Source organism: Meles meles, chromosome 19 (genome assembly GCF_922984935.1).
Source record: "Meles meles chromosome 19, mMelMel3.1 paternal haplotype, whole genome shotgun sequence".
Taxonomy (NCBI): Eukaryota; Metazoa; Chordata; class Mammalia; order Carnivora; family Mustelidae; genus Meles; species Meles meles.
In genome coordinates, this window is record NC_060084.1 from 10,673,525 (window position 1) to 10,700,920 (window position 27,396).

Below are 27,396 nucleotides of genomic sequence, written 5' to 3' on the forward strand. Positions count from 1 at the left end.
GAGAAAAAAAAATATCAGCAAGTGACAAGGCTTCTCTGTATGTACACATGTCCTTGCCCTGCACTGATGTACCAGCATTTCCCATGACAATTTCATTGCTGACCATTAGAACCAACAGATTACTTTGTGGATCTTCTCCTATATATAATGTTAGATTGTTAACATTCCCTCAAAATTTCTCTACTTTTAATTGAAGGAAGTATTTACTATTTACGAATAGGCATCTTCTTTCAAAATGAACCATAAAATTGACACTGATGTTATATGGAATAGTAAAGAGCTTCTAGCAATAATAAAATATGGTAAGTATTTTATAGAAATAAAAAATGAACACTGAGTATGTGAAATTACCAAAATTATAACAAGCTAAAGCTATCTTAAAATGTTAAATAGTCCTCTTAGATTAAATTTATAGGATAGTACTGAAAAATGAAATTGAATACAAAAAATGGGCACACTTTTCTTCCTGTTTGTAGTTTGAGAGGCAAGAACATGAGAACGATCCCTATTATTACTAATTTAATGTTCTAATTCAATTTTCTCTCTCTCTCTCATCAAAAAAGCACTCACCATTTTTGGCAATGATAACTGAAAGGTATTCTTTATAAAAGGAGCTCACATAAAGCAGTAAGCTTGGTGCTCGTGTTGTTCGAAAGCTAAATTTGATCATTTCTCTGCTCAGCTTCATATCGCCATGAAATGAAGCAGCGTGGGAGCTGGAATTTTTATTTAAGGAATAATTTTCTTGAAAATTGTAAATCACAGATGCGCCAGATCCAAAATATGCAGAAATCTCTGAAATGATACACACATTTTATGTTAAAAATTAAGTACAAGGATCTTGTTTCAGTTATATTGATGTTTTTAATTAAAAATAACAAATTGTATAGATAAAACAAATAGCTTCAAACCAGAACTAAATAACACAGAAAGTTAATAGAACTTTTATGATGGTCCTTGAAATGGCTTTATGTTAGAATTATATGTAATTAATTTGCTAGTTAACCTTATAATTGAAAGCATAATGTCCTCCACTCTGACTTCAGACATAAACCAGGTTTTTTGGCTTTTATCTCTCTTGTCAACCATTTCTTATTTAAATTTTTAGTCCCATCTATTATTTTGTAGATAGAATACACTAGTCTTCCTGTAATAGGAAGGAAGTTTGAGGGGTCCTCTGACCTTCCAGGATCAACAGGCAGAAATGTTCCTTTTTACCTAAACACTTTCCCCTATTAATTGTGCCCTATGAAAAGAAGCTAAGTCCAGCGTTAATATAAGAGAGGGCAGCAGCATCTGTGTAGCAGTGATCAACACAAGAACTATCCAGCCTCTTTTAGTTTTACAAAAGTGTAGTACTTTACTTATATGAGACAAATATCCCAAATTCACACACACATGCATGTGCATGCACACACACACCACGTATTTTTTATGTATGTATGAAAATGAGGAGGACGCTGGAGGAATAATTAGAGTTGGATCCTTGAACTCTACTTCTCTCCATTACCATAAAGTGGAACCAGTTGTGGAATGTGAGTTGTAAATGATGCTCACGGGGTGACACAGCAACATTTCCATTCCCTCGGCACTTGAAGAGTGTTTTTGTTTGCTTGTTTTATTATTTTTATTATCTGCAACACACTTTTTGCATGCAACATGATACACAGATGCAGAGTAGTATTCTTGATTGCAGTTAGCAAGCTGAACTAGAAATCATTCAGATTCAAAAAGTAAAGACACGTTCTTGGGAAGATGTGGTCTTTGTTCTCACTTTGTTTAGAACTCGTGACCTGAGATCAAAACCTGACTGAGATCAAGACCCAGGCCAAGATCAAGAGTCAGGCACTAAGTGCACTAAGCTACCCAGGCGCCCTCTAACTCTACATGTGAACAGCCTCCTGGAACGAGAGCAGTGTTGTGTGAGTTATTATTAGAGGTTGACTTGAAATTATAACTTAGGGCTGATAAAAAGTAGATGACTTTTAACCCACTTTCCATGAAATAATCCCAAAGGCTTTCTTTGCAAAGCAGGAATTGCTTCAATTTGGAGGCAATTTTTGTTAGCCTCCTTCAGGAAAAGGTTCAGTAGCCCAGACACACTCAAATAAAGCAACTGAATTAAACATGATGGCAGTTTTCTAGGAGCAACTATGAAAGCATAACAAATGTTTGTGTATTCAGAGAAGTCCGTCCAGAACACTTAATACTACACTCAGATGTTCCTTTCTTCCACGACATAGGTCTGTGAACAAGACAAACTGAAAAACATTCCACTATTTTACTTCACAGATACTGCCCACATCATAGAGATAAATGCCAGAGTATCTCTATTTTGTTACACATGCATATTTAATGGAAAAGTTATTTTTATTCTTGGAAAAAATATTTGTTTGGCAAAAACCAAAACACAATACTTCCTAAGTCTCTTTTCGTGGTTGACTATCTTCATCAAAAATAACAATAATGCCTTTAAAGATTTTAAAATAGAGAGCTGCCCCATGGGACAGGTTGTTGACAGCTATAATCCTTAAGAGCATCAACATTAGATAGAAAAAAGCAGATTAAGCAGCCAATACTTTAAGGCATCTAGAGACACCTTGAGAGGCTTTATTATTAATAGATAATAGTTTTTTAAGAAATGAGGCATATATCCAAGAAATGAAATGGGATTAGCATGAAACAGGTAATTTGGAAAAAAAAATCAGAAATGGAACTATTTCTCTTTCAAATTAGCTACCTAGAAAATAACTACAAGACGTTTTCTTCACACTGGATGACTTTTCCTGTGAGGACCCGCCATGCCATACTTACCCTTGGAGCAGAAAGGCCCTGTATACGCAGAGAAGGTGCAGTCACAAGAGAAGCCACTGAGCTTTTCTCTGCATTTCCCTCCGTTCTGACACAACTTGCCGTAGCTGCTGCAGTGCCCTCTACAGCCCGGCTCCACTCCCGGCGTCACCTTAGCTCTTTCTTCCAGGTCCAGGGACATTCCGTTCAGCTGCAGAGACCGAATGCAGCCCAGAAAGCCCCTCTGTCTGGTGGCTGTTCCACCTAAGAGGGAAATACGGTGAATGGAAACATGTTCCCCCATGTTTTATTCAGGATTTAAGACCAGATAAAACTGAGACCTCACAAAGAAGGACCAACGCTGTGGCCTTACAGGGAATGGGCAAAACCGGATGAGCCAATAAAATTTGGGGAACACAGTTTGTGACAGAATATTGAGAGAATTCAAGAAGATAAAATGAGAATTCAATTTTTTCCCAAGGTTGAATCTGTTACATATTGGTTTTCTAAAAAGGATTTATTAAAATGTAAATCGGAGAGGTGGTTTTCTTGTTGTTTTTAGTTTCTTTCAAAGAACAGAATAAGGCTATATATTAGTTTCATGCAAAATAACAGTGAAATGGATTGGTAGTCTTATGTAGAAGGGTTGTGTTTTTTTTGCGCAATTTTAAATCAGCATATATTTGTGGGTAAGTGTGGCTCATTCTTCATACTGAAGCCTGATCCTGATGCTGGTGTGCTGTTGACTTATTGAGAATTATGAAAGACTCCTTGAGTTCTTCTAATGACTGTGCACCGATGTCGTCTTTGGTCGTTATTCTTCCATCAAAAACAAGGTTACTGAGATTATGAGCGTTTGTCTGCCATACTTCCCAGTGCATTTTTTCTCAATACTGGTCCAGTGTGGATTAATGTAAGCTCAGAAAGATTCTCAGCAAACTGGGGAGGGGGGGTTGATGGAGAGACAGTGATGTAGCGCTTATTGGCTAATACCTGACAATATGACTTGTCAAGTGACCCCTGAAGAGGTTTACAGAGTCTGAGTGGAATCAGACCCTGCAGTTCTAAGGCAGAGGCTCTCAAACTTTAAGGAATATGAGTGTCACATGGAAGCCTTAGTAAAAATACAGACTTGCTCCAAGAAATACTGATTCTGTGGGCCCGAAATAAGGGCTGGGAATTGAAACAATAAACAATCAACCTGGGACGTGGATTTTATTCAGGCTGTCCCTTGACCCCACATTTCGTCAGCACGATCCTGATAAGCATGTAAGCTCCAAGAGGACCTTCACCACATGTCCAGAACACCGTAGGTTAATACTCAGAACCTGAAGTGGGAGAGTAGTACTCTGATCTAAATAGTCCGGGCGATTCTACTCAGAGGCATCAGACGGTCACGGGTCCTCTAAAACAGAGCTTTGTCGCTGAACAGATGATACGGTCTCACCTCCAGATATTAGACCTGCTCTGTACAGACTGTCTCTTCCTAGGACGTGCTGGCTCCCTCCTCTACCACTTCACGTAGCGCACTCTTCATCTGGCCTTCATGGCTTAACATCTTCTTATCTTCAGAGATTAAACATATTTGGCTTTTTTTAAACTTCAGAGCCAAGAGTTGGCCAGAAAGACCCTACATAAATAGGCCTTTGTCACCATCCACCAGGTTTTACATTTTACCAACTGACTTGTGTATTATCAGCATATACCTGCTTTAATCGTCCTGTTCCCCAGCACACAGAACTGTGCCTGACACAGAAGAGCTGTGCAATAACTATTTACAATCGTAACTAATTGATTAGCAATTGACATTAATAACTGATTATTAATAATCAGTTAACACACTGGCTCATCACACTGGATTATGCCAGGGGCGGGTGGAGGCAGGGTGGGAGCTGGGTGCTTGGTGCTCCAACGAGAGAACGCTATTGGCCACACAGGGTAGTGTGGATCCCTGAGCCTGAGAATGAGGATAAAACCCAAGGAATGTTTCTGAATCCATTAAGTCTACATTTTGAATAATGAAATACCATGAAGGGAAAACTAAAAGAATGTCTAAGAATTTTGGACTCATTTCACTAATGGTATTTAGAATTCAGATTCATAGACATAAGCGTCCCCATTCAAGCACCTGTACTTAAATTTGTGTATTGAAATTGCTTCAGCTGACATAATTTGTGCCTCTTCTATGATGCAAATACAATGAAGTCATATTTTCTATTTATAAATCCAGATGCAGCATGCTACGGAGCCAGACATCGTCCAATTCCAGTTTACGTGGGCATGGCAGGGAACAAGGAGTTCATCTCATCCCAGAGTCTCAGAATAGCTGACAATCTTCTTGTTTCCTTCCTCCTACATCTACTCTGTCCCCTTCCATTCCAGAAGTCTCTCTTCTCCCCTTATTCTCAGGACCCTTCTTTTCCTGCCACATCTAAACTGCTACTCACCTTAGCTTCAGGCCTCCCTATTCTCACACTCTGCCAACTCACCTCAATAGAATATCGAGAGCTCAAGAGTTAAGACTTTGACCAAATTCTCTTAGCATCCTTGCTGGAGTTTTCTTTGTTGGGTAAGGAAGCCCACAGCCTTGCTTTTAGCTTTGGCCCGAGAACTCTTTAGAAGAGGGTCAGGGGCTGGGAAGACTGGATTACAGGTGGATTCCTGGTGTATTTCATTTATTTCATGTTATAGTACTTTAAATCACGACATATCATGATTTAAAATAACATTATCATGTAACAGTAATGTTACATCATGGCCCGGTAAGCATTTATCACTCTGAAGCAGCAAGTCTCTCTGCTTTAAGAGTTGAACTCCCTTTGCCAGTGACGTCATAATAACTAAATAACACAGGAGTCCAACAGCTGAGTACAATTCCTTTTCATCTGCCCCAGCTTGTTTATTCTTATTTGTTTTACTTTGTTCTAGACGATGAGGAGCTAGAGGCATAGGGAATTCCAGGGACATGCCCCATGGGCACAGCTGAGGAAATATTAACATAAAACCACTTAATTAGAGGCAGGAAAGGGCAAGAACCTACGGTGGGCTTTTTATTGCAAAGTGAGTCTCCACACCAAAATATGGCCAAAAAAGATCATTTCATTTTCTTCTATTCCTTAGATCATTTTGGGTTGAACAGCATTTCAGTTCTAGAAGCTCTACTTAGGAACTCTTTGCTGGGCATGGTGTCTGACATGGGAGGTACAGAATTATACTGATGTGCCCTCATAGAGCTCATGGTCTAGTGGTAGACTTGGACAGGGAAACACATGATGTTAATGGCACAAATAGGTACCTTGTAGACAAGAAGTTTAGAGGCTGGGGATATTAACAGGAAAAAAAAACCCACATATGTGTATGAAATACATATATTTGTAATAGTGAGAAGAAAATCAAAACCTAGCCTTGCAAACAGAATTTCTGAATTGTGTACTTGTGAAAAATTAACGTTTACCTAATTAGATAGGGTATTTTTTTTAAATTTATTTATTTATTTTTTTCAGCATAACAGTATTCATTGTTTTTGCACAACACCCAGTGCTCCATGCAATACATGCCCTCCCTATTACCCACCATCTGGTTCCCCCAACCTCCCACCCCCGACCCTTCAAAACCCTCAGGTTGTTTTTCAGAGTCCATAGTCTCTTATGGTTCGCCTCCCCTTCCAATTTCCCTCAACTTCCTTCTCCTCTCCATCTCCCAATAGGGTATTTTTTTTTTTTTTAAAGATTTATTTATTCGACAGATAGAGATTACAAGTAGGCAGAGAGGCAGGCAGAGAGAGAGAGAGGAGGAAGCAGGCTCCCAGCCAAGCAGAGAGCCCGATGCGGGGCTCGATCCCAGGACCCTGGGATCATGACCTGAGCCGAAGGCAGAGGCTTTAACCCGCTGAGCCACCCAGGCGCCCCCCAATAGGGTATTTTTTAAAAGATTTTATTTATTTGAGAGAGAGAGAGCGCATGAGAGAGCATGAGTGGGAAGAGGGGAGCAGAGAGAGGGGGCAGGAAGCAGACTCCCCACTGAGCAGGTAGCCCGACATGGGGCTCAATCCCAGGACCCAGAGATCACGACCTGAGCCGAAGGCAGACCTTAACCGACTGAGCCACCCAGGTGCCCCTTTAATCAAATAGTTTTAAACTACATTTTTAAAATATTCAGGAAAAATGTCTAATTAAACATAAACATATGTGTCATACATGTGTTGAGGATTTTTGCTTTTCCATTAGGTTTCAAGTTAATAACTTCTTATTTTAAGAACTATCCTGGAGAACACAGCCAGTGTAAATAGTATTCAGCTTGAAAGCTTAATTAATGATTCCAACGACTTTTCAGGGTTAGAGTAGGTCCAATTAAAATGAGCTGCAGTTTGATTAATTGATTCTGGATGTTTCCACTGAGCTATTATGTTTGGAACTGTCTTCCAATTAATTTCCTATCAATTTACCTGCCATGCTATATCAGATATAATGAATTCTGGAACTTCACAAACACTAGGTATCCTGTGAAACTCATGCCTAACCTCCCTACATGAAGGAATAAAACTAAATCTGTTCACTTACATAACAGTACCGGGATCTGTACCTAATGGGTGCACTAGGTGATGAACAGAGACTGACTCCAACCCTTTTATCATGTTCATTACTCTCAGGAAGTGAGTCTAAGTGACAGATGCTATTGTCATGAAATACGAGCTGGCTCTTTCCCTTGCCAATTTTTTTTTTTTTTTTTTTTTTTTTTTTTGGTTTGGAAGCAGGGACACCTTTAATTTTTTAATGGCAAATTATTTATGTACTGTGCTTGAATGTTATTGAGGATTAACTGGGAACAACTGTATATTTGCCCAGGGTCCTTAGAAAAAAAAGAAATCAAGATCCCATGTTTCTCTTTAAAATTTGAAGTTATAGAAATGTGTCTGGCAGAGTACAGGGGCTCTCGCTGACTATGGCACTGTGGCAGAGAAAGGCAGTTAAGGCTCTGACCACTGAGAGGAATCTGGAACGGGAAAGTGACAGCCCACGCAGGCTGGGCTCAGGACCAAGTCAGGCGACTGAAGGGAAAAAATGGTCTCCTGTATATTACATACTGGATCTTTAATCCTGATCTACCCAGCCACCCTTGGGATGGCTTAGCCTTGAAAAAATGGTACATTAATGTACAGAGCTGTGAGACTGGACCCCAGCTATAATTTTGTCATGGAATATTCCTCACTGAGCATAATCCTAGGGGAGTCGAGGGGAGGAGGACTGTTCTCCTTCACGTTCAAAGACAAGGAAGCTAGTGTAAGCAACAGTGTCATAGGGCAGAAAATGCCGGCACTGGTCCCTGAATCAAAGTCAGTGGTGAGAACAGGCCCTCGTGGTACTCCCAGCAGAAAAATGTGGGTCTACTTAGTTTACTCACATGCCAAGGCCACAGCAGCTCTCTGGTTTGACCTCCTAAGGCAGATTTTAAAGAAATGAACTGCCAGTGGTATGAGTCATAGTCTCTGCTCCTAAAAGAGCCCATGTGAATTCTGATTTCAGTCAACAGTCGCTAAGATTTGCTCACTAAACATGCAAAGGTACACTGAGTGCTTCTTTTTTTTTTTTTTTTTTTTTTTTTTCCATTTTATTTATTTTTTCAGCGTAACAGTATTCATTCTTTTTGCACAACACCCAGTGCTCCATGCAAAACGTGCCCTCCCCATTACCCACCACCTGTTCCCCCAACCTCCCACCCCTGACCCTTCAAAACCCTCAGGTTGTTTTTCAGAGTCCATAGTCTCTTATGGTTCGCCTCCCCGCTAATCATGAAAAAGACATCTCAAGGAGGAGAGAAGAACACAATTGAAGTAAATGATATGATTGCATGAAAGAGAAATGTGGCTTTCATTGCACTGTGTTTGGTGTGTGGGAACATATATTTACAACAAAAGAAAATCAGATGGAAATAAAAAATATTCAAATGTAAAACTTTTTGACAGTCTCTTCCCATAACTATTTTAGCCTACAAAAAGTAAACTAAAAGTAAAAAGACAAATTCTAGAATATATTGTAATTAATAACCCCGGCTCATCAAAAGACACCATTATGCATATGAAAATACAATCCAAAGAGAGAGAAGAAATTGGGAATACATGTATCTGAAATGAATCCGAAATACACACAGAGTTCTTAGAAATCTTTTTTTTTTTTTTTTTAAGTAGGCTCTATGCACATTGTGGAATCCAACACACACGGCTTGAAACCACAACTGCGAGATCAAGACCTAAGCTGACATCAAGAGTCAGACATTTAACTGACTGAGACACCCAGTCCCCCCACCTTTTTAAATTAAATTAAATTTATTTATTTGAAGACAGAGATCACAAGTAGGCAGAGAGGCAGGCAGAGAGAAAGAGGGGAAGCAGGCTCCCCACTGAGCAGAGCCCGATTCGGGACTCGATCCCAGGTCCCTGGGATCATGACCTGAGCCAAAGGCAGAGGCTTTAACCCACTAAGCCACCCAGGCGCTCCCCCCCTTTTTTTAAAAGAAGACAACCCTATAGAAAATGGGCAACAGATTTGAATAGCCACGTCATACGGAGGCTATCCAAATGGTCAATAGCTATTTGGCAGTGTCTCTTAATGCTTAACATATGCCCATCTTATGACCCAGTAATTCCACTGTTAGGGTACAGACCCAACAGAAATACAAGCATATGTTCACCGAAGGATCAGTACAAGGCTGTATTTGTGGTATCCAACTTTACAAGCCCACGAAAGCCTATCCACCAGAAATAAATCTATCTTTTTACTGGTATTGTCAGTTTCCCAAAAGATCCGTGGGTGACACCCATGGGCCACTGAGGGTGAGAACCAGCCTTCGGAGCTTCCATAAGCTCAGAGCTCAATATTAACCTTTGTGTATGGCGATTAGAAACGGTCTGCGCTAGAAGCTCGACAAGCATCTGTGGATTTGATGCAATTCAAATGCAATGCAAATGACTTCTGAGTCTATGTCAGGAGTTCTCACTTCTCTTCCAGGTCCGAGTCGCAAAGTACTGCGATGGAATGTGCCCCATTTAAAAACCTGTCAGTAGAAGAATTTGGATTGCAAACAAAAATTGCAGAGCTAGTTGAATGAAAATCAATTCAAGGCTAATTTAAGAAGCTTCTAAGAAAAATGCTGAGTTTACAAACCAAAATAGAAAATGACCACTGTCACATTTCAGCTTAGAAAAAAAAAAATGATTGATTCTTTTCTCTCCATCATTTCCGTGGTTGGAGAATGTTTGCAGGGGAATGGTAACAGCAGTGACTCTCGCCAATGAGTCCTCAGTGTAACAGGGTCAAGGGCATATGTTTAATATACCAATTAACATCATGCCACTAAACTTATTTTTTAGAGTAATAAATAGCACCTCTGAATAGGACTGTTCAACTCGGGTCGTAAATCACGCACATACAGAAAGGAGAAAGTGAAAGAATGTGAAAAGGTCAGGAAAGACCCAGTGCCATAATTAAAAGCAAGAATGGGGAAAGATGGGCTACAAGTACAAGGTGAATCATCTTTTTTATTACAAAGAGCAATGTGATGGTTGGGATAGCGGGGGAGGGGAGGAGATGGCCACTGCACTGGTGTTCACTGTTTCTAATTTATCACATTACATTCTCGTCGACCGCTATGACTTCTTCATACAAGGTTTTATGTTCATTATTTTATTACTCCTTCATGTTGCATGGCATCCTACAGTTTAGTTAACTGAAGACAATCGTTCCAACATTTGGAACTACAGGGATTGTTGTGTTCTATACTTCTTTGCTGTAGACGAACCTAGTTCCACCTCTGAGTGGAACTCATTTTCTTCTTTCTATTTTAATCGTCATATATCACTGTTGCTCAGCTGAATCACATTTTTAATCATGCTTTCTATTTATTTTTGTTGATTTTGCTCAGAAGGTAAAGCATCAGTCATGCCTCAGAGTTTCACTCTGAGATGTGGACACACTTTACAACTGCTTTTTAAGGGAGAGACTGAAGGCAGCGATTGGGAAAACATATCAGATGCTTTCAGGTCATCCCATTCCACTAGTCACTTCTGAGCGACCACCAAAATCCTTAATTTCAAAAAAATGTAATGTCAGTAAGTATCATCAACATAGGCCTGGCTGTGGTAGCACAGTGAGATGGAGACTATAACGGAAATAAAAATGAATACATATTCATATACCCACCACATCTTACTTATAGGTAAAAATGTTACAGATATATCTCAAACAAACATAGTTCTGTATTATCAAAATTTCTTATGTTTCATATTTGTAATTTTATAATGTAACTCTATTTGGTATTTGAAATATTCCACAATAGTGTTAATGTTTTCTGCCAAATTTGTTTACAAAAAAGGCACATTTTTGGTAAAAGCTACTAAGTGCTGGGATACTAACACTATTTTGGAATAACATTAGCTTAGTCTTACAGTTTGGTCCCTTGTTTATAAAGAACTGTGTTTCTGTGTAACTTACAACTATCATCATCATCATTGTCTGGATTCAAACATTATTTAGGAGTAAAAGTTATACTATAGACTTACTCTTTGCAGTTACATTTATCTCACTATATCTTGATACCCCAAAATGAATGACAGTCATTATGTATACTTAAAAATACTGATTAGCCCTAATTATTTTTAAGAAGGAAGGGTGAACTACAAATTAAACTCTTGAACTTTAAAGTGAGGGGAATGAAATTACTCTTTAAAATCTGAACCAGAAGATCAGTTCTGTTGAATCAGAGCACAGACTCCCAGGCATCCCTGAGTCATGGCTCAGAGAACAGACTTAGCTCTAGAATATCAGAAGGTATTCATATGTGGGGAAACAGTGCCCAAGAGAGCATCCCTTCGATATCTGACCGTGTGCTGGCACAGAACATATGAACAGAGAAGCCCCGTTTCCTGGGAGCGTGTCATTGTGGGGTGGGGGGATCTCACTGAAGAAAAGGGAGAAAGGGAAATATTTTCTCTGGGCTGCGAAGGAGGACCAGCAGTCTTTCGCAGCCTGGTGGGACTATGGTTTGTAGGGCTTATAGTATATAATCCAGACTGAGGGGTCTGGGAACAGCTTGAATCATCCTACAAATTATGATAAAGGAAGAGAATGAGAAACATGAACTTTTAGTTGAAATTAAAAACTGAGAAATGATGTGAGGATCCCAGGGACCTACAAAGAAGCACCTTGTCCCCAAGAAGATTAGCAGGGGTAAGAAGTAACACACTACCAGCAACAACCATTCCAGCACAAGTTGTGTGTGTCTACACTTAAAGTATGGCCCACAGCTGGTTTTCACCATCTCCTCTCCAGCCCCTGCCACCGCCATAACCCATGGGGACCACTGCTCTAGCCCGCTTCTACCCCGTTCCCTCAATCCGTGCTCTTCACAACAGCAAGTGAGACGTGGAAAATGTCCATTAGGGCGCCTGGGTGGCTCAGTGGATTAAAGCCTCTGCCTTCGGCTCAGGTCATGATCTCAGGGTCCTGGGATCGAGCCCCACATCGGGCTCTCTGCTCAGCAGGGAGTCTGCTTCCTTTCTCTCTCTTTGCCTGCTTCTCTGCCTACTTGTGATCTCTGTCTATCAAATAAATAATAAAATCTTCAAAAAAAAAAAAAAAAGAAAGAAAGAAAATGTCCATTAGATCTTGCCACTCCTCTGTACCTCAGAATAAAAGCCAAATTCCTCCCCATGGTCTCACAAGGCCCAGTATATAACTTGATGATGATTGACACCATGCTTTCCCTCAGACCGACTCTCTCCTCTGACCACAATGGCTCCTTCTCTTCATGTTGAGTACGGTCCCTCGGCCAGGTATTCTCTCCCTTCAGATGTTCACAAGTTTCCTCCTCTGCTTTCTCTGGCCTCTCTTCAAACGTAAGGCCTTCAGAGGGCACTCCCCTGACTACCCCACTTCAAGTAGAAGCCCCCCCAACCCAAGTCATTTCCTGACATTTTATAGTATTTACCATTATCTGAAGTTGCGCACACACACACACACACATTATATGTGTGTGTGTATGCATGTATAAAATAAGTATTACATCAAAAACTTATATTACAAATAAGATCTATTTTGTCTTACTATTTACTCTTTTATTGGCTGCCTCCTATCTCTTCCACTGAAACATACTATCAGGAATGCAGAGAGCTACTTTCTGGTCTCAATGAGAGCTACATTAAATTGGTTCTAATTTTTTACTAGTTTTTTATCTACTTTGCACTAATTCAGTGTAAGCTTTTAAAGTTTAACCCCCAGTGAAGTATTTTCATCTAGAAATTTTAAAAAATATTCTGATTTGTGAGATAGTCATGTTACAAATTGAAAAATTAATATTTTTTGTGTAAGTATAGCTTTTATTAACTTGGTTGGGGCCCTTTCCTAAGACAGGGGCCCACTCATGTGGTAGAGGTAAAGACAGAAAGAAGTCCCTGATGTGGCCTCTGGACAGCCAGTGACCTTCCTGTCCCTATGCCATTTTTTTAAGAGTCCTTTCAATATCATCAAAAATTGTCAGTTTTCTTGGTTATCTGTGAGTAAAAAGAAGGGAATTATATAAACAGATGTCTTAATAGTGGATGTAACATTTTTTTCAGAGATATTTCTGCCTTTTCTTTCTAGTTTTCAGTGACTTGACTTAAACATACTAAAGCTTTTAGTTTATAAAACTTTCACTAAGGCAGTCCTTGGATCTGAACACATATGGGAATATCAAAAGCCTAACCAATTGCCACCATAAAGATGAAATCTCTTAGATATATTTATTAAAATTATAACACAGGATTGATGGCAAAAGACTCAAGTCTGTTCCAACACAGTCTTCTGATATAATAACAGTACTTCTAACCGTTACAACTACCTGAAATCAAATTAAGGCCAGGATTCCTATCACACACACTATATAGTGACTTCATTTCTATGAAGTTAAAATTCATACAAAGGATGAAAGTTCACGTTCAGGCGAACTGCAGCAGATTTCACTGAAAAATTCGAGAACTGTTTCAGCCTTCTCAATTTCCAAGAATAGTAAGGCTATTTCCAAGATACTGACAGATTTTAAATTGCCATACCTTTGGTTGCAGCCCTTTCTCAGTTTTTGTATATCGAGAAATATCTTTGTCAATTTCACGACAGAGTTTCTAGCATGTTACTAAAAGAAAAGTTATGTATTCCAAGTACTCCCTACTATTTCTATACCCTTAAATAAGTCAGTTGAGTGGTTGCAAGATTATGATTAGATTGTCTAGTACAGTGCCCTACTCATAGAAGACGCTCATTAACTATTTATTGAATGAAAGAACTGATGATAGAAATAAGGAGTATATAAATTCATTAGAAATCCCAAATGTGTCTTAGTCAAATAAGTCACAAATAGGCTTCTCTTTTGCAGTGAGAGTAATAAAACAATATTATTAAGCAATGAAAGATATAAAGGGAATCTGTTGAATTTTGTTCTAAAACAGAATTCTTAAAAATGCTTGAAATATAATTTCTGATCATTTATAATTTATTCTGCTTTATAGAGCTGCTGTTCCCTTACTTACATTAAAATATATGAGAAGTGATCAAGAAAGAAATAATCCCTTGAATTTAATGGTCGATGAGTTCTCTAAAGTAATTAGCAAAGACTGAAAATAAACGCTTCCAGAAGGATTCCAGTATCCAGTCTATAGAAACCAAGTGAAGGTATTCAGGCAATAAAGGAATGTCTGGATATAAATAAATATGAGGTCGGTGTTCAAAAAATAAGGCAAAATAAGGAGCACCTGCAGAATCGATGGTTTATACACTTGGCTCCTACTTTTCTTTTTTTTCCTCTATTGGCCTGTTCTTTGACAGGAGTCCCTATTTGGCATTAGCTGGAACTACAGGGAGGGTTCCTTAAATCCCATGAGAACGGAGAGAAACACCTCTCAACAAAACACTGAAAGTGCTAACTTAAGAAACAAAACTAAAACCAAAACCAAAAAAACAAGCAAGCAAACCCAAACTCGAACGAATTATATAATATAAAGAATCGGTTTAAGAATGAATCAACATAGATTTAAATCTCATTTGCTAGGTAGATGTCTGGAGGCAATGCACTTCAATTCCTTGTGCCTCCGTCAGTTCATCTGTAAAATGGGGCTAACCCGTGTCACAGGTTGATTACGAGGAAGAACCAAGAGCCTGGAACACAGGTTCTCAGTCAACAGTGGCTTGTTGTTGTTACCGGTTGTTATTATTTCATCTTGGCCCAGCTCCACACTTCTGTCCTACAGTTCAGTGACAAACTACCCACCATCAGAACTTACCCACGAAGAGCTGACTGTTGAGTTGTAAGAGGACGTGCCCATCGGCGGGAGCGGGCTGTATCTTCGGTAAGAGCTGGTCCACTTGAAGAGACGCCTCCTTCATGTTCCTTTCCACCCTGACGTGGTGCCACTGGTTGTCGTTGAAGTGAGCGGGTGACTGCACTGAGATTTCAAAAGGCCCATTCCCCACATCAAATGAAAAGGTCACTACTGCCGGAGCTGGGAAGAGGAGATATGAAGATTGTTCAAGTTAGTCCATGTGCTGGACAGTGGAGTCCTCAGTACCCTTGGGCATAGCACCAGGGTATAGCAACCATGAAACAGAAAGGTGATGGCTTAAATCTTATGGAAGGACCCAATGACATCAGTAAAGAAGAAACATGAAATGAGACCGGAAAGCACACTTTGAAAAAAACCCAGATTTTAAGAAATTCATCCTCAGAGTTAATTTTGCATATTGATAGAGCAAAACTATGTAACCAGGACAAGAAAATTAAATAGCATCTGGCATTTTATGTAAAAATAATTTTATAGTGATTCAAAGTTCATCTAATTTTAAAAGCATGTAATACATTTGCTATTAAGATACTAATAGTGGCCTAAAAGTATACCAACATTATATGGCATACAAAATTATATGGCTGGTTGATTTAATTAAGTAACTGTGTAGTTAACTCAGAATTTAGTTTTTTTTAAAAAAACTTAATTTGGGGGGTTTAAAACCCTACTTAAGTTGGTTTTAGAGAATACCAATTGTTTTCCCAAATTATCATGTTATATATTATTATCTTGCAAAAAGGTCAACTTAATACCATAGATTTTTTTCCAAAAGGACACAATGAAAAGATTTAGCTAATAAAGTAGAAACACAGTAGTTTCACAATTAAAGGATTTACTGTTAAATAGAATGCCACAGACTTCTAAGAAAAAGGAGACTCACAGCGTAGCTCTATCCTTATAAAATCGGTAATCCCCAGGTTCTCTAAAAATACCCCAGATGAAGCTGTTGTCTTAAAAAAGAAAGATACATCTGCACTAAGTTCTCCATGGAAAGTAGGAAAATGAAGGTATGAGGCCTCAGTATTGAAGGAAGCTGAATTCCAAAATGACCCTGTTTAAAAAAAAAAAAAGGAAAAAATCAAAAAGAAAAATTCATAAAATAAAATGAATGGCATAATTACATTTTCTATTTTTAGCATTTCTACCATTAAAAATATTGCTAATTTATACAAACCTGCTTCTCTTTTTCTATTAATTTATTATACAAGACGTGAGTGTAAGATTGGTGATCTTACAAAGGAATGCAATCCTGGATTCCTCCCAACATAGGAGAGGAACGAACGTGGCAGAAATGGTCTGAATGTTTTATTTTACAGAAGAAAATCAGCCCCACCCTAAATACCGCCCTCTGGCAAAGTAATATGATAAGAATCTGCCACCCATTGGTTAATAGACTTAATTTTTTTTTATAACTTGAAAATTCAAACACCTACATTCCTTTGAATAACAAAAAATCTAAAGAAGCTCAAAGCACTTTTTGTTCTGACACTTCTAACACACACACTTCACAGACTTACACCTTGAACTAACTGTTTTCATTAATGGGCTTTGCAATTTTCTAAACTGAGACTGGCATTCAAAATATTCTCAACTAATTAAAGATCAAGGCACTACTTAGGTCTGTGCTTTGCTGATCTCCTCATGAAAATGCTCTTTTCGTTCAAAATTACCTTTTACTTTGCTTGTAATAGTGAAGTGGATAAAGAGCAGGAAGGGACTCTGAAAAAGTTTAAAAATGCTCAATACAAGGAGAAAATGTTTAAAAGGCTGGGGTATAAATGAAGAGATCTGAGAAAAACTTATGTGGATTGTAATTAATTACAATTTCTGTCCACATGCAACTTCTTATCTTCACTTTCCATTCATTTGGCTGTGGTTGTATCATCGACAACTTTCCTCTTGAAAAAACACGGTGGGACTCCTCTAGCTGGCCGTATGGGAAATAAAATGTAAATGCAGAGGCATGAGGTGACAGGAGTGAGATCCAAGTGGCTATGTGTGGTTGATGAGAAGCACTATTAGAGAAATCAACTATTATTGCTGCTGCCACCAGGATGCTCTCGACACATTCAATATAAATACATACCTTGAGTTTTAAGCAACCTGCCTCCATACGCACTCACAGCATTGGTTAAAATTCTATATAAATTACCTTTCTGGAAGACATATTGATCCACTGAAGTTAGAAAACAGTAATTTCAAAACAATGGCTCATTATGTTTGCAGGGAACAGATACCTAGAGTTCAAAATCACAAACTCGACTCAGCTTCTATCTGTTCCTTAGTATTAATTTATTTTCTATAAATTCTGGACCAAATAAGCAGTGGTTGTATCTATTTTACTTTTTCTGTTTTTTTCTTAGGGACCTGATTCAAAAGTCAATTCTCAGCTCATCTGTGAACAATTTTAGAGCTGAATTTATTCAGCTGAGAATACACTTTAAGGGCTTCCCCCCCCCCCCACCAGCCAAATGAAACTGTATTATCTGAGTTTGCCAAGCCTAGTCCTTATTTCCATTTTACAGTTATTTCTACACTTAGACATTTTGATCTCTAGGAATGAATGCAAGAAAATGAAAAATATCAAATCAGGGATAACAACACATTTGTGTTCTTAAAAGCTCTTACCTGACCTATTTTTATAAAGGGTTTAAATGCCTTTCTGTTGAAATGTGATATACATGAAAATTAAAGTTGTAACTCTAAATTATGGAATATTATTGAATCTTATCCATTTGGTCAGATTAAAAAGAACACTCAGAATTCCTTACACGTTTAAATTAGATAATATCATTATTAGACATAATATTTCAGTTGTTTCATTTTAATATCACAACTAACTCGATAAAGCATCCTATTGAAGGGTTCAGGGAACTGGTCGAAACAAAGGAACAATTCTTTGAAATGCTGCTATCTTCACAAGGAATGTTCTTACAGCAATGGAAACAATATATTACCTAAGGTAGCTTAAACATTCTCACACACATAATCGTGGCTATTTTGTCTAGTTAGCAAACTTCATTGTGCAGATTCACAATAGGTAAAAAATAGAGAACATTTTATCGGAGTAAGAAATTGCTGCTAATTCAAAACAATTATAAAGAAAGCAAAGGCCAATATTTCCATGATCGAATAATGTTTATGGCATATGATACCTCAGCTCTTTACAGACTGCTATTAAGAAACACCCAGAGGAATGTGAACTGCCTCAGAGAAAGGAGGGGAGAGGGAGGGCAGCAGAGCAGAGCCCAGTAGGCCAGCACCAGCAGGAAGCTGCAGGTCTTTTGAAGACAGAGTTTCTGGCTAAGGTGGTTTAAAAATCCTTAAGCTGCACCAGTAGCAGCTTTGAATGCAATCACTTGCTGGATTAGTCAGGAGAGTTAGACCCCTTTTATTAGCCCAACAAAAGCAAATCAGGATGTTATTCTACGTGACTCACTAATAATTGCAAATAATTTTAAGTCATTAATAATTAGTGTATTTTCAAATAAATTCAGTATAGTGTATAAAAATTTGGAATGATTCCTTCAGGAATTCCACCTTTTATCTTTCAAAAAAAAATAATGGATAATGGGATCCATAGAAGGTGTAGGAAGGATTTAATTTAATTCTATACACAAAGTAAAAAAGAGCTCATTCAGAAAAATTAACTAGGCAGAATGTCAAGATTAGAAGTAATTTAAAAAATATTCCTTTTGCTAAACTTTTATTTACATCATGAATAGACTGTCCTTTAAAAATAACAGATTTATTGAGACAGAAAGTAGATTAGTGGTTTTTCTATGACTGGGGAGACAAGGCAGTTGGAGAATGATAGGCATTAAGGGGCGCAGAGTTCTTTTTTTTTTTTTTTAAAGATTTTGTTTATTTTATTTATTTGACAGAGAGAAATCACAAGAGAGGCAGGCAGAGAGAGAGGAAGGGAAGCAGGCTCTCCGCTGAGCAGAGAGCCCGACGCGGGACCCGATCCCAGGACCCTGAGATCATGACCTGAGCCGAAGGCAGCGGCTTAACCCACTGAGCCACCCAGGCGAAGGGGCGCAGAGTTCTTTTTGGGTGACAAAAATATTCTAAAACTGATTGCGGTAATGGTTATACAATGCTGTGAATATACTATAAGCCACAGAGTAGCTCATTACACATATGTGAATTGTATGGTATATAAATTATATCTCAATAAAGCTGTTTTTAAAAAAGAACAATATTTTAAAAAGCTGTTATTTTTTTTAAAGAAATTTATTTATTTTTTCAACGTAACAGTATTCATTGTTTTTGCACAACACCCAGTGCTCCATGCAAAACGTGCCCTCCCTATTACCCACCACCTGTTCCCCCAACCTCCCACCCCTGACCCTTCAAAACCCTCAGGTTGTTTTTCGGAGTCCATAGTCTCTTATGGTTTGCCTCCCCTTCCAATTTTTTTTTTTTTTTACAAACATATAATGTATTTTTATCCCCAGGGGTACAGGTCTGTGAATCGCCAAGTTTACACACTTCACAGTACGCACGATAGCATATACCCTCCCCAATGTCCATAACCCCCTCCCCCTTTCCCAGCCCCACCTCCCCCCAGCAACCCCCAGTTTGTTTTGTGAGATTAAGAGTCATTTATCGTTTGTCTCCCTCCCAATCCCATCTTGTTTCATTAAGGCACTCTGTTTTACTTTTAAAAGCAGAATGCATATGACATACTAACCCTACCTACCTACCTTTCTTTCTTCCTTTCATTCTTGAGGTATGATTGACAAGTATGTGTAATGTATACAACTCTCGACAAGTTTGGTAACACTACGTTTCTTATGTAAACAAAATGAAGTAAAATAAAGAAACTCCAAGACAAGGGATAATTTACTAGTCAAACATATCTTTCTGAATGTGTAACAATCATTTTCAAGAGCCAGAAATATAATTGCTTTCACTAGTATTTTTATTTTGAGATAATTGCAGATTCTCATGCAGTTGTGAGAAATAACACAGAAAGATTCTGTGTGCCCCTTAGCTAGTTTTCTCCATAGGTAACATCTTGCAAAAACACAGTACACCTTTGAAACCAGGATGTTAAGACTGACACCAGTCAAGATGCAGGAATCTGTATTCCTCATGCTTCTCTTTCATAGGCACACCCACTTCTCCCCTGCCTCCCCCCTTCTGTAACCCTGTGACAACCCCTAATCAGTTCTGTGATGTCATCTGAAGAATGTTCTATAAATAAAGGCATACGGTATGTAGCCCTTTGAGGCTATTTTTCACTCAGATTTACTCTCTGAAGATAAGGCAGGTTTGTGTGTGTCAGTAGTTCACTTCTTCTTCTTGCTGAGCAGTAGTCCATGTATGAAAAATTAGTTAACCATTCTTCTGTTGAAAGACATCTGGATTGTTTCTAGTTTTCAGCAATTAACAGACAAAGCTGCTATGTACATCCATGTACAAGTTTTTGTATGAATGTAAATTCTCAGTTCTCTGGGATACTGCCCAGGGGTACAGTCCCTGAGTCGTATGAGGGTTGAATGTTTTGCTTTTAAGGAAACTGCCAGACTCCTTTCCAGAATGGCTATATCATTTACATCCCCACCAGCAATGTGTGAAGGATCAGGTTTTTTCATGCCCTGGCCAGAATTCTGTCACTACTTTTTTTCCAGCCATTTGAAAGGTATGCAGTAACATCTCATTGTGGTTTTGATATGCATTTTCTAGTGGCTAGTGATTTTGAGGACTTTTTGTGTGTTTAATTGCCATTTGTAGCCTTTTTTTAAAATTTCTTATTTTTTATAAACATATAATGTATTTTTATCCCCAGGGGTACAGGTCTGTGAATCACCAGGTTTACACAATTCACAGCACTCACCATAGCACATACCCTCCCCAATGTCCACAACCCCCCTCCCCCTCTCCTAACCCCACCTCCCCCCAGCAACCCCCAGTTTGTTTTGTGCGATTAAGAGTCACTTATGGTTTGTCTCCCTCCCAATCCCATCTTGTTCCATTTATTGTGGTCTTTTAATGAAATCTCTCTTTATGTCTTTTGTCTAGTGTATCTCTGGCTTGTAGATGGCCACCTTCTCACATGGCCTTTCCTCTGTGCACAGGTGGGAGGAGAAACTCTCTAGTGTCTCTTCCTCTTCATATAAGCACACCAGGCCAACCAAATCAGGGCCCCACCCCTACCACCTCATTTAACTTGAATTACCTCCTTAAAGACCCCACCACTTAATACAGTTACATTGGGGTTAGGACTTCAACATATAAACTTTGGGGTGGGGAAACAATTCAATCCATAACATCCATATTTTAATGGGATTGTTTCTTTTTTCCCCACTGTTGATTTCTGAGAATTCTTCATATATTCTAGTTACTAGCCCTTCATCAATTCTCAGTCCTCACATTACTTAATCTATCAAAAACAATTAACATGGTTGATTATTTCCCCCTCCTTGAAATATTTGTTTTCACTTGGTTCCAGAATACCAACACTCTTTTGCCTTTCTCATTAGTGCTATGATTCTGTTTCCTTCTTTCTTCCTCTTTCCCTCCTCAACCTATTAATGTTGGAATGCCCCCAGACTCTTATCACTACACTTCTGTATCCACAATGACTCCTGCTGGTCCATTTCATGGCTTTAAATGTGCTGATGACTTACAGAAACATATCTGAAGCCTGGAACTCTCTAACAAACTAACAGCTCCACATCTCTCTCTGTATGCCTCCATCACAACTTTAATATGTTCAAAAACCTGGGTTCTTTACATTTTTCTGCAACTCCTTGACCCCAGCAATATTCTCCCTCTTAATTAATGCCGATTTTGTGACTCCAACTGATGATCTGACCAAACACCTTGGTGTTATTCTTGATTCTTCTGCAACCTACATCGATCCATCAGCAAACTGTATTGCTTCTCCTTTTGAACTGCTCCCATACTACAACTATCATTATTGTACCCATAGCCCAAGCCACCATGATCCCTCAGCTGGGTTGGTGATATGGTCTTATCAATGGCCTCCTTGCTTCCACCTTCCCCATTACATCTCATTAAAATATAAATTAGATCACACCAACCCTCTGTTCAAGATCCTCCAATGTTTTCTAATTTCACTGAAGTTGAAAAATAAAGACCTCTCAAAATCCTCAAAGATCTGACCACCAGATCTTCTAGTGTCTTCCATCATTCCTTGCTCACTCTGCTCCAGACATTTCGACCATCTTGTTTTTCTCATGAACATTCCCATCTCTGCATGGTTGCTCTGGCTTCTTCCTCTGTCCAGAGTGCTCTTTCACAATATACACATGCCTTGTTCCCTTATTTCTTTCAGATTTATATTCAAATGTCACCTTCTTAGTGAGCATTTCATAACTATTCTATTTAAGATTTCCAAACCTACAGCCCCCTCACCTCAACTATATTGTCTTCACAACACTTACTAGCATCGATCATATCATATATTTTACTTACATATCATCTACCTCTCCCCCAAGAGAACTCAAGCTCCAAGAATGCAGACACTCTGTCTCTTGTTCCCTCTGTGCTAGCACTCTCTCTCTCTCTCTGTCTTTCTCTTGGGATGTGGGGAAGGCATAGTAAAATGTATGGGCTCAATAAATATTTGTTGAGTGAAATTATGAGATTTCTTTTGTCAAAGTAGCAATAAGAAGAGTTAACTTTGTCCCAGTTAGTTTGTATTATGTGTATCTTAATAGATACACTCAAATTCTTATATAAACTACTAGAAAGAAGGAGGGGAAAGAGGGGAGCAGAAGAGAGAGAGAAGGAAGAAGAGAAAAAGGTGGAAGGGGTAAAAAGATGAAGAAACTTCAGGAAAATTAAATAAAGAAAAACCTAAGAAGAGAAAATAAAAATATAAAAATTAAAAAGAATTTCCTAATGGTAGAGGATTATCAGACATAATGGAACTTGCAAAATTATATGATTATCTGTTGAAATGGAATTGATCCTCACTCTTTTTAATGGTTTATATGTAGTCTGTCAAATGGAACAGAACTTTGTCGAATGGAAGAGAAATTAACCAAATCACTAGTCAATATCTTTCTCCAGTCTATGAATGTAACTTCTGCAAAGTTATTTATTGCCTACATGCACCTTTGATTATTTAATGCATTTTGGGCAGCTGTGATTTCTCAGACAGCTGAACAAGTCGATGAGGACAAAATAAAAAAAAAAAAACTAATTTCATTGACAAGACTTTTTTGGAACAAGAAACTTAGAACAATAATTTCTAATCATGTAAGTTTTGGGGGCTCCTTCACTGACATAAAATTTCAACAATGAATTAACTGAGAAATACACTGAATAAAATAATTAGAAAAATTCAAATGCCAGAGTTGAAAAGAATACCTTATTTGGATTAATAAACTGAGAGCAGAAATTTAGATCATGTTTGCAACAACAAACTTCTTAAAAAAATTTACATTTTATATATTTTACAATATCACATCCAATTTCAGGAAAAATTAATGGCAATGCACAACACTGAGATGCATCCTTGTTAAGTTACTAACCTCTGGGGAAATTATTCCATAAAGTATTCGGTTAGAAAAAGCCAGTCATCTAGCAGGTGAAAAAATCAGTTTGTCTTCAGCATGCAGCAATATTCAATATCAGGAGACAAAGGAGCACTGTCCACAAATTTCTGAGAGGAAGAAAATGTGTCCAGCCTATTTGTGTATGTGTGTGTGTGTGTGTGTGTGTGTGTGTGTGTGTTAAAGCAATAGGCAGATATTCTCAAATTTGAAAGAAATCTGAGAATAAAGCACACACAAACCTTTTTTGAGGAAAAATAAAAATAAAACCTACTTTGTAATGAAATATCAGCCAAAAGAGATCTATAAAAGCTGTGGAAGACAAGATGACTGCATCTCTCGTGCAAACAAAAGTACAATAATATGTACAAATGGTGAAAGTCACAAAGTGGCCCCCCCCACAAATGTTACACCAGTTTCTAAAAAGTTCAAATGTAAGGTTACCTTATAACCCAGAAGTTCCACTCCTAGAAATATACTCAAGGTAACGGAATTATATAAGAAAAGAAGATAAATGAAAACATATGTTCACAAAAACCTCATACACAGATGTCCATAGCAGCATTATTTCTAAGAGCCAAAAAATGGAACCAACCCAAATGTCCATTAACTGATTAATGGGTAACCAAAATGTAGTCCATCCATACAATGGAATAGTATCTGGTGATAAAAAATAATGAAGTGTTGACAACATGGATAAATCTTGGCAACACCATGCTACGTGAAAGAAGTCAGTCATAAAAACCACATATTCCATGTTTTCATCTAAATGTTGGTGACTGGGGTTGGAGTTGGAGTGGGAGGGAAACAGGGAATGTTTGTCCAATGGCACTAGGTTTCTTTTTGGGGTGATGAAAATGTCCCAAAATTGGTTGTGGCGATTGCTGCACAGCTCTGTAATATACCATAACGATTAAATATACTAAGATACGATTAGACTGTACACTTTAAATGGGTGAATTGTAAGGCATGTGAATTATTTCTTACTAAAGCTGTAACCAAAAAAAAAAAAAAAAACAAAACCCCAATATAAAGTTTAACCCACGAAGTTTGTTTTAGAGTTCTGAGGCAACAAATATTTCCAAGCACATGCAAACTCAAGTGCAACACTCATGGGTCTTCTGGAGAGGAAACAGAAAACATCAGCTACCTGACAAGGCAATCCAAGAAGAAATAAATCAAAATAAAAAATCATTCAAGAATACAGAGGCTATGGGGCACCTGGGTGGCTCAGTGGGTTAAAGCCTCTGCCTTCGGCTCAGGTCATGGTCTCAGGGTCCTGGGATGGAGCCCTGCATCAGGCTCTCTGCTCAGCGGGGAGCCTGCTCCCCTTCCTCTCTCTCTGTCTGCCTCTCTGCCTACCTGTGATCTGTCTGTCAAATAAATAAATAAAATCTTTAAAAAAAAGAATACAGAGGCTATGATGATAGACTAATGGCTAGCATTAAGAATAAACAACTATAGAAATAACAGCAAAATTAGCAAAAAGGACAGGTGGGGGAGAAAAAAGAGAGGAGAGGAAATATGAGTGCTACTTTTCCCATTTTTCACAATAGATCAATACTACCTAAAATTTAAAAATGAATTTAATATGAAACCTAGTGACTCCATAACCTTTTAAATTTTCATAATCTTTTCTTAAAGTTTAGTGGGATAATTCAAGTTGAACATATATTTATGAGATATATAAATAATGTAAAGCAATTCCCTTGGCTTCAATTTGGTTTCTCCTTTCTCCGTCAATTTCCATTAATAAAGTTTTGGAAACTTATTTCTCAATTCCTTTTTGTTTTTGTTTTTGTTTTTTTGGTCTAGGATAGTGCTTCTCAACCTGAGGCAATGTCGCCACTGGGGACATTTGGCAATTTCTGGAGACATATTTTGTTGTCGCAACTAGGGGAAAGGTACTACTAGTAGGGAAGAGGGATACCGTTAAGTGTCCATCAATGCATGGAACAGCCTCCAACCATAACAGGCTAAATGGCAGGAGTGCCAAAGTTGGGAAACCCTACTCCAGAAATATTTAGCAATTCCTGGAATAATACTCACTGGTAGTCATCATTATTTGTGCGCTGCATGATTCTTGGTAATTATTAAATTTTTTTTGGCATTTCTGAATATTTTAAAATTTTATAACAACTGTATCAGTTAAGTCATTAATATTTAATATTTAAAATAAATAAAGGTATGCATGTGTATAAAATTATCACAAAAGCATATTATCATAAACTTGAGAATTACCAGGATTACCGGTGTCAGAAATGTGGAAATTTTCTGAAAGCATTAGAGAGAATGTTCGCTCACATTTGTGCTTGAATATCAATTACTAGCTAGTAATGTAAGTCAGAACAGAACACAAAATAAAAGACCACAAAATATTCTTTCCTCCAAGAAGTAGAAAGTATTTCAATTTTAAAAAGACACTGTATTATTAGAAGAGTAAAAATAAAAAATAATTATTATTAATTGAAATCATGTACTCATTTGAAAACACTTCACTGCTACAAGTCCAAGTGTACTGATGAAAAATGATTCAGATGGAACTAGATTCTCTATGTACTGTATGATTTTTCAAGCGGAATAAGTCTTTCAATATAATCTAAACTCTTTTCATTAAAAGTGTATGTTTGCACATCATTTAATTGCTTATATAATCAAAACTTTGTTCCTGTCTCTTACGAATAATTCAAAGCTACAGGTTTCTTGAGCTGTGTATGATGGATCATTCTCATTCTTCCATAAACTGCTATTTATCGATTATCTTTCACATAACGGGTAATGTACTAGGTGCCAGGAACACAATAATAAATAAGCAATGGATCTGCTCTTTAGAGGCTCAAAAATAATTAAAAGCCAGTATGAAAAATATATCTTTGTAATTTGTTCAACATTATTTGAAAGTGTAAGATGAGGCCCTCTAGAGAGCTTTGGGAGGCTTCATGGCAGAAGGGTTTGAACTTGAGCATGACAGGTTTCAGTACATGGCTTGGGGAGATTTTGCAGATGGAGGAAAGCAAATGAAAGGGCAGTGGTCATCAGGGGTCCATGAGGTTTCTTCCTGCTGCGGGACGTGCAGAGGTAGGGAGATGACTTTGCAGATGTCCTCATGATGAATGTCAAGAAAGCATTTAACCAGTGTAAGCACTAGCTGGCATGCTCTCCAGCTAATTTTTATGCATGCTGAAGTTGAGGGATTAGCAGTCAAGAAGACTTGGGATGGTACCTCAAAATGAGGAAGTTCCTATTGCTTCTAGGGGAAAGGAAAGTACATGGGTAGGCCCTCTCATTAGTTACAGTCTCTCTGTTAACCAGTAAACCCAGATGTTTTTCTGTGATTCTTTCTTTTGACTCTTTTGCTTCTAGAGTTAATACAAGTCAGAAACATATTCAGCAGGATTCTACGAGCATCCTGAAGAATAACCATATTACTAAAACCTTTCCTGTTTTATGAATTTACTTCCGGTATTCTTTTTTTTTTTGTTTTTGTTTAATTTTTTTCCATTTTATTTATTTTTTTCAGCATAACAGTATTCATTGTTTTTGCACAACACCCAGTGCTCCATGCAAAATGTGCCCTCCCTATTACCCCATCAAAAGAAATGAAATCTTGCCATTTGCGACGACGTGGATGGAACTAGAGTGTATCATGCTTAGTGAAATAAGTCAATCGGAGAAAGACAACTATCATATGATCTCCCTGATATG

The 27,396-nt window shown here is 38.0% G+C and overlaps 1 protein-coding gene across 2 annotated transcripts in view; it reads right to left on the bottom strand.

Annotated features, from left to right (window-relative positions):
* Positions 1-27,396, bottom strand: part of CNTNAP4 (contactin associated protein family member 4) — a 260,192-nt gene that overhangs the window by 20,017 nt on the left and 212,779 nt on the right. For both annotated transcript variants that reach the window (XM_045989410.1, XM_045989411.1), the window contains exons 16-19: positions 16,038-16,208; positions 15,098-15,316; positions 2,815-3,054; positions 571-795 (exon numbers count right to left, since the gene is read on the bottom strand). In XM_045989410.1, the coding sequence (XP_045845366.1) occupies positions 571-795; positions 2,815-3,054; positions 15,098-15,316; positions 16,038-16,208 (855 nt within the window). The remainder of the gene's footprint in view (positions 1-570; positions 796-2,814; positions 3,055-15,097; positions 15,317-16,037; positions 16,209-27,396) is intronic.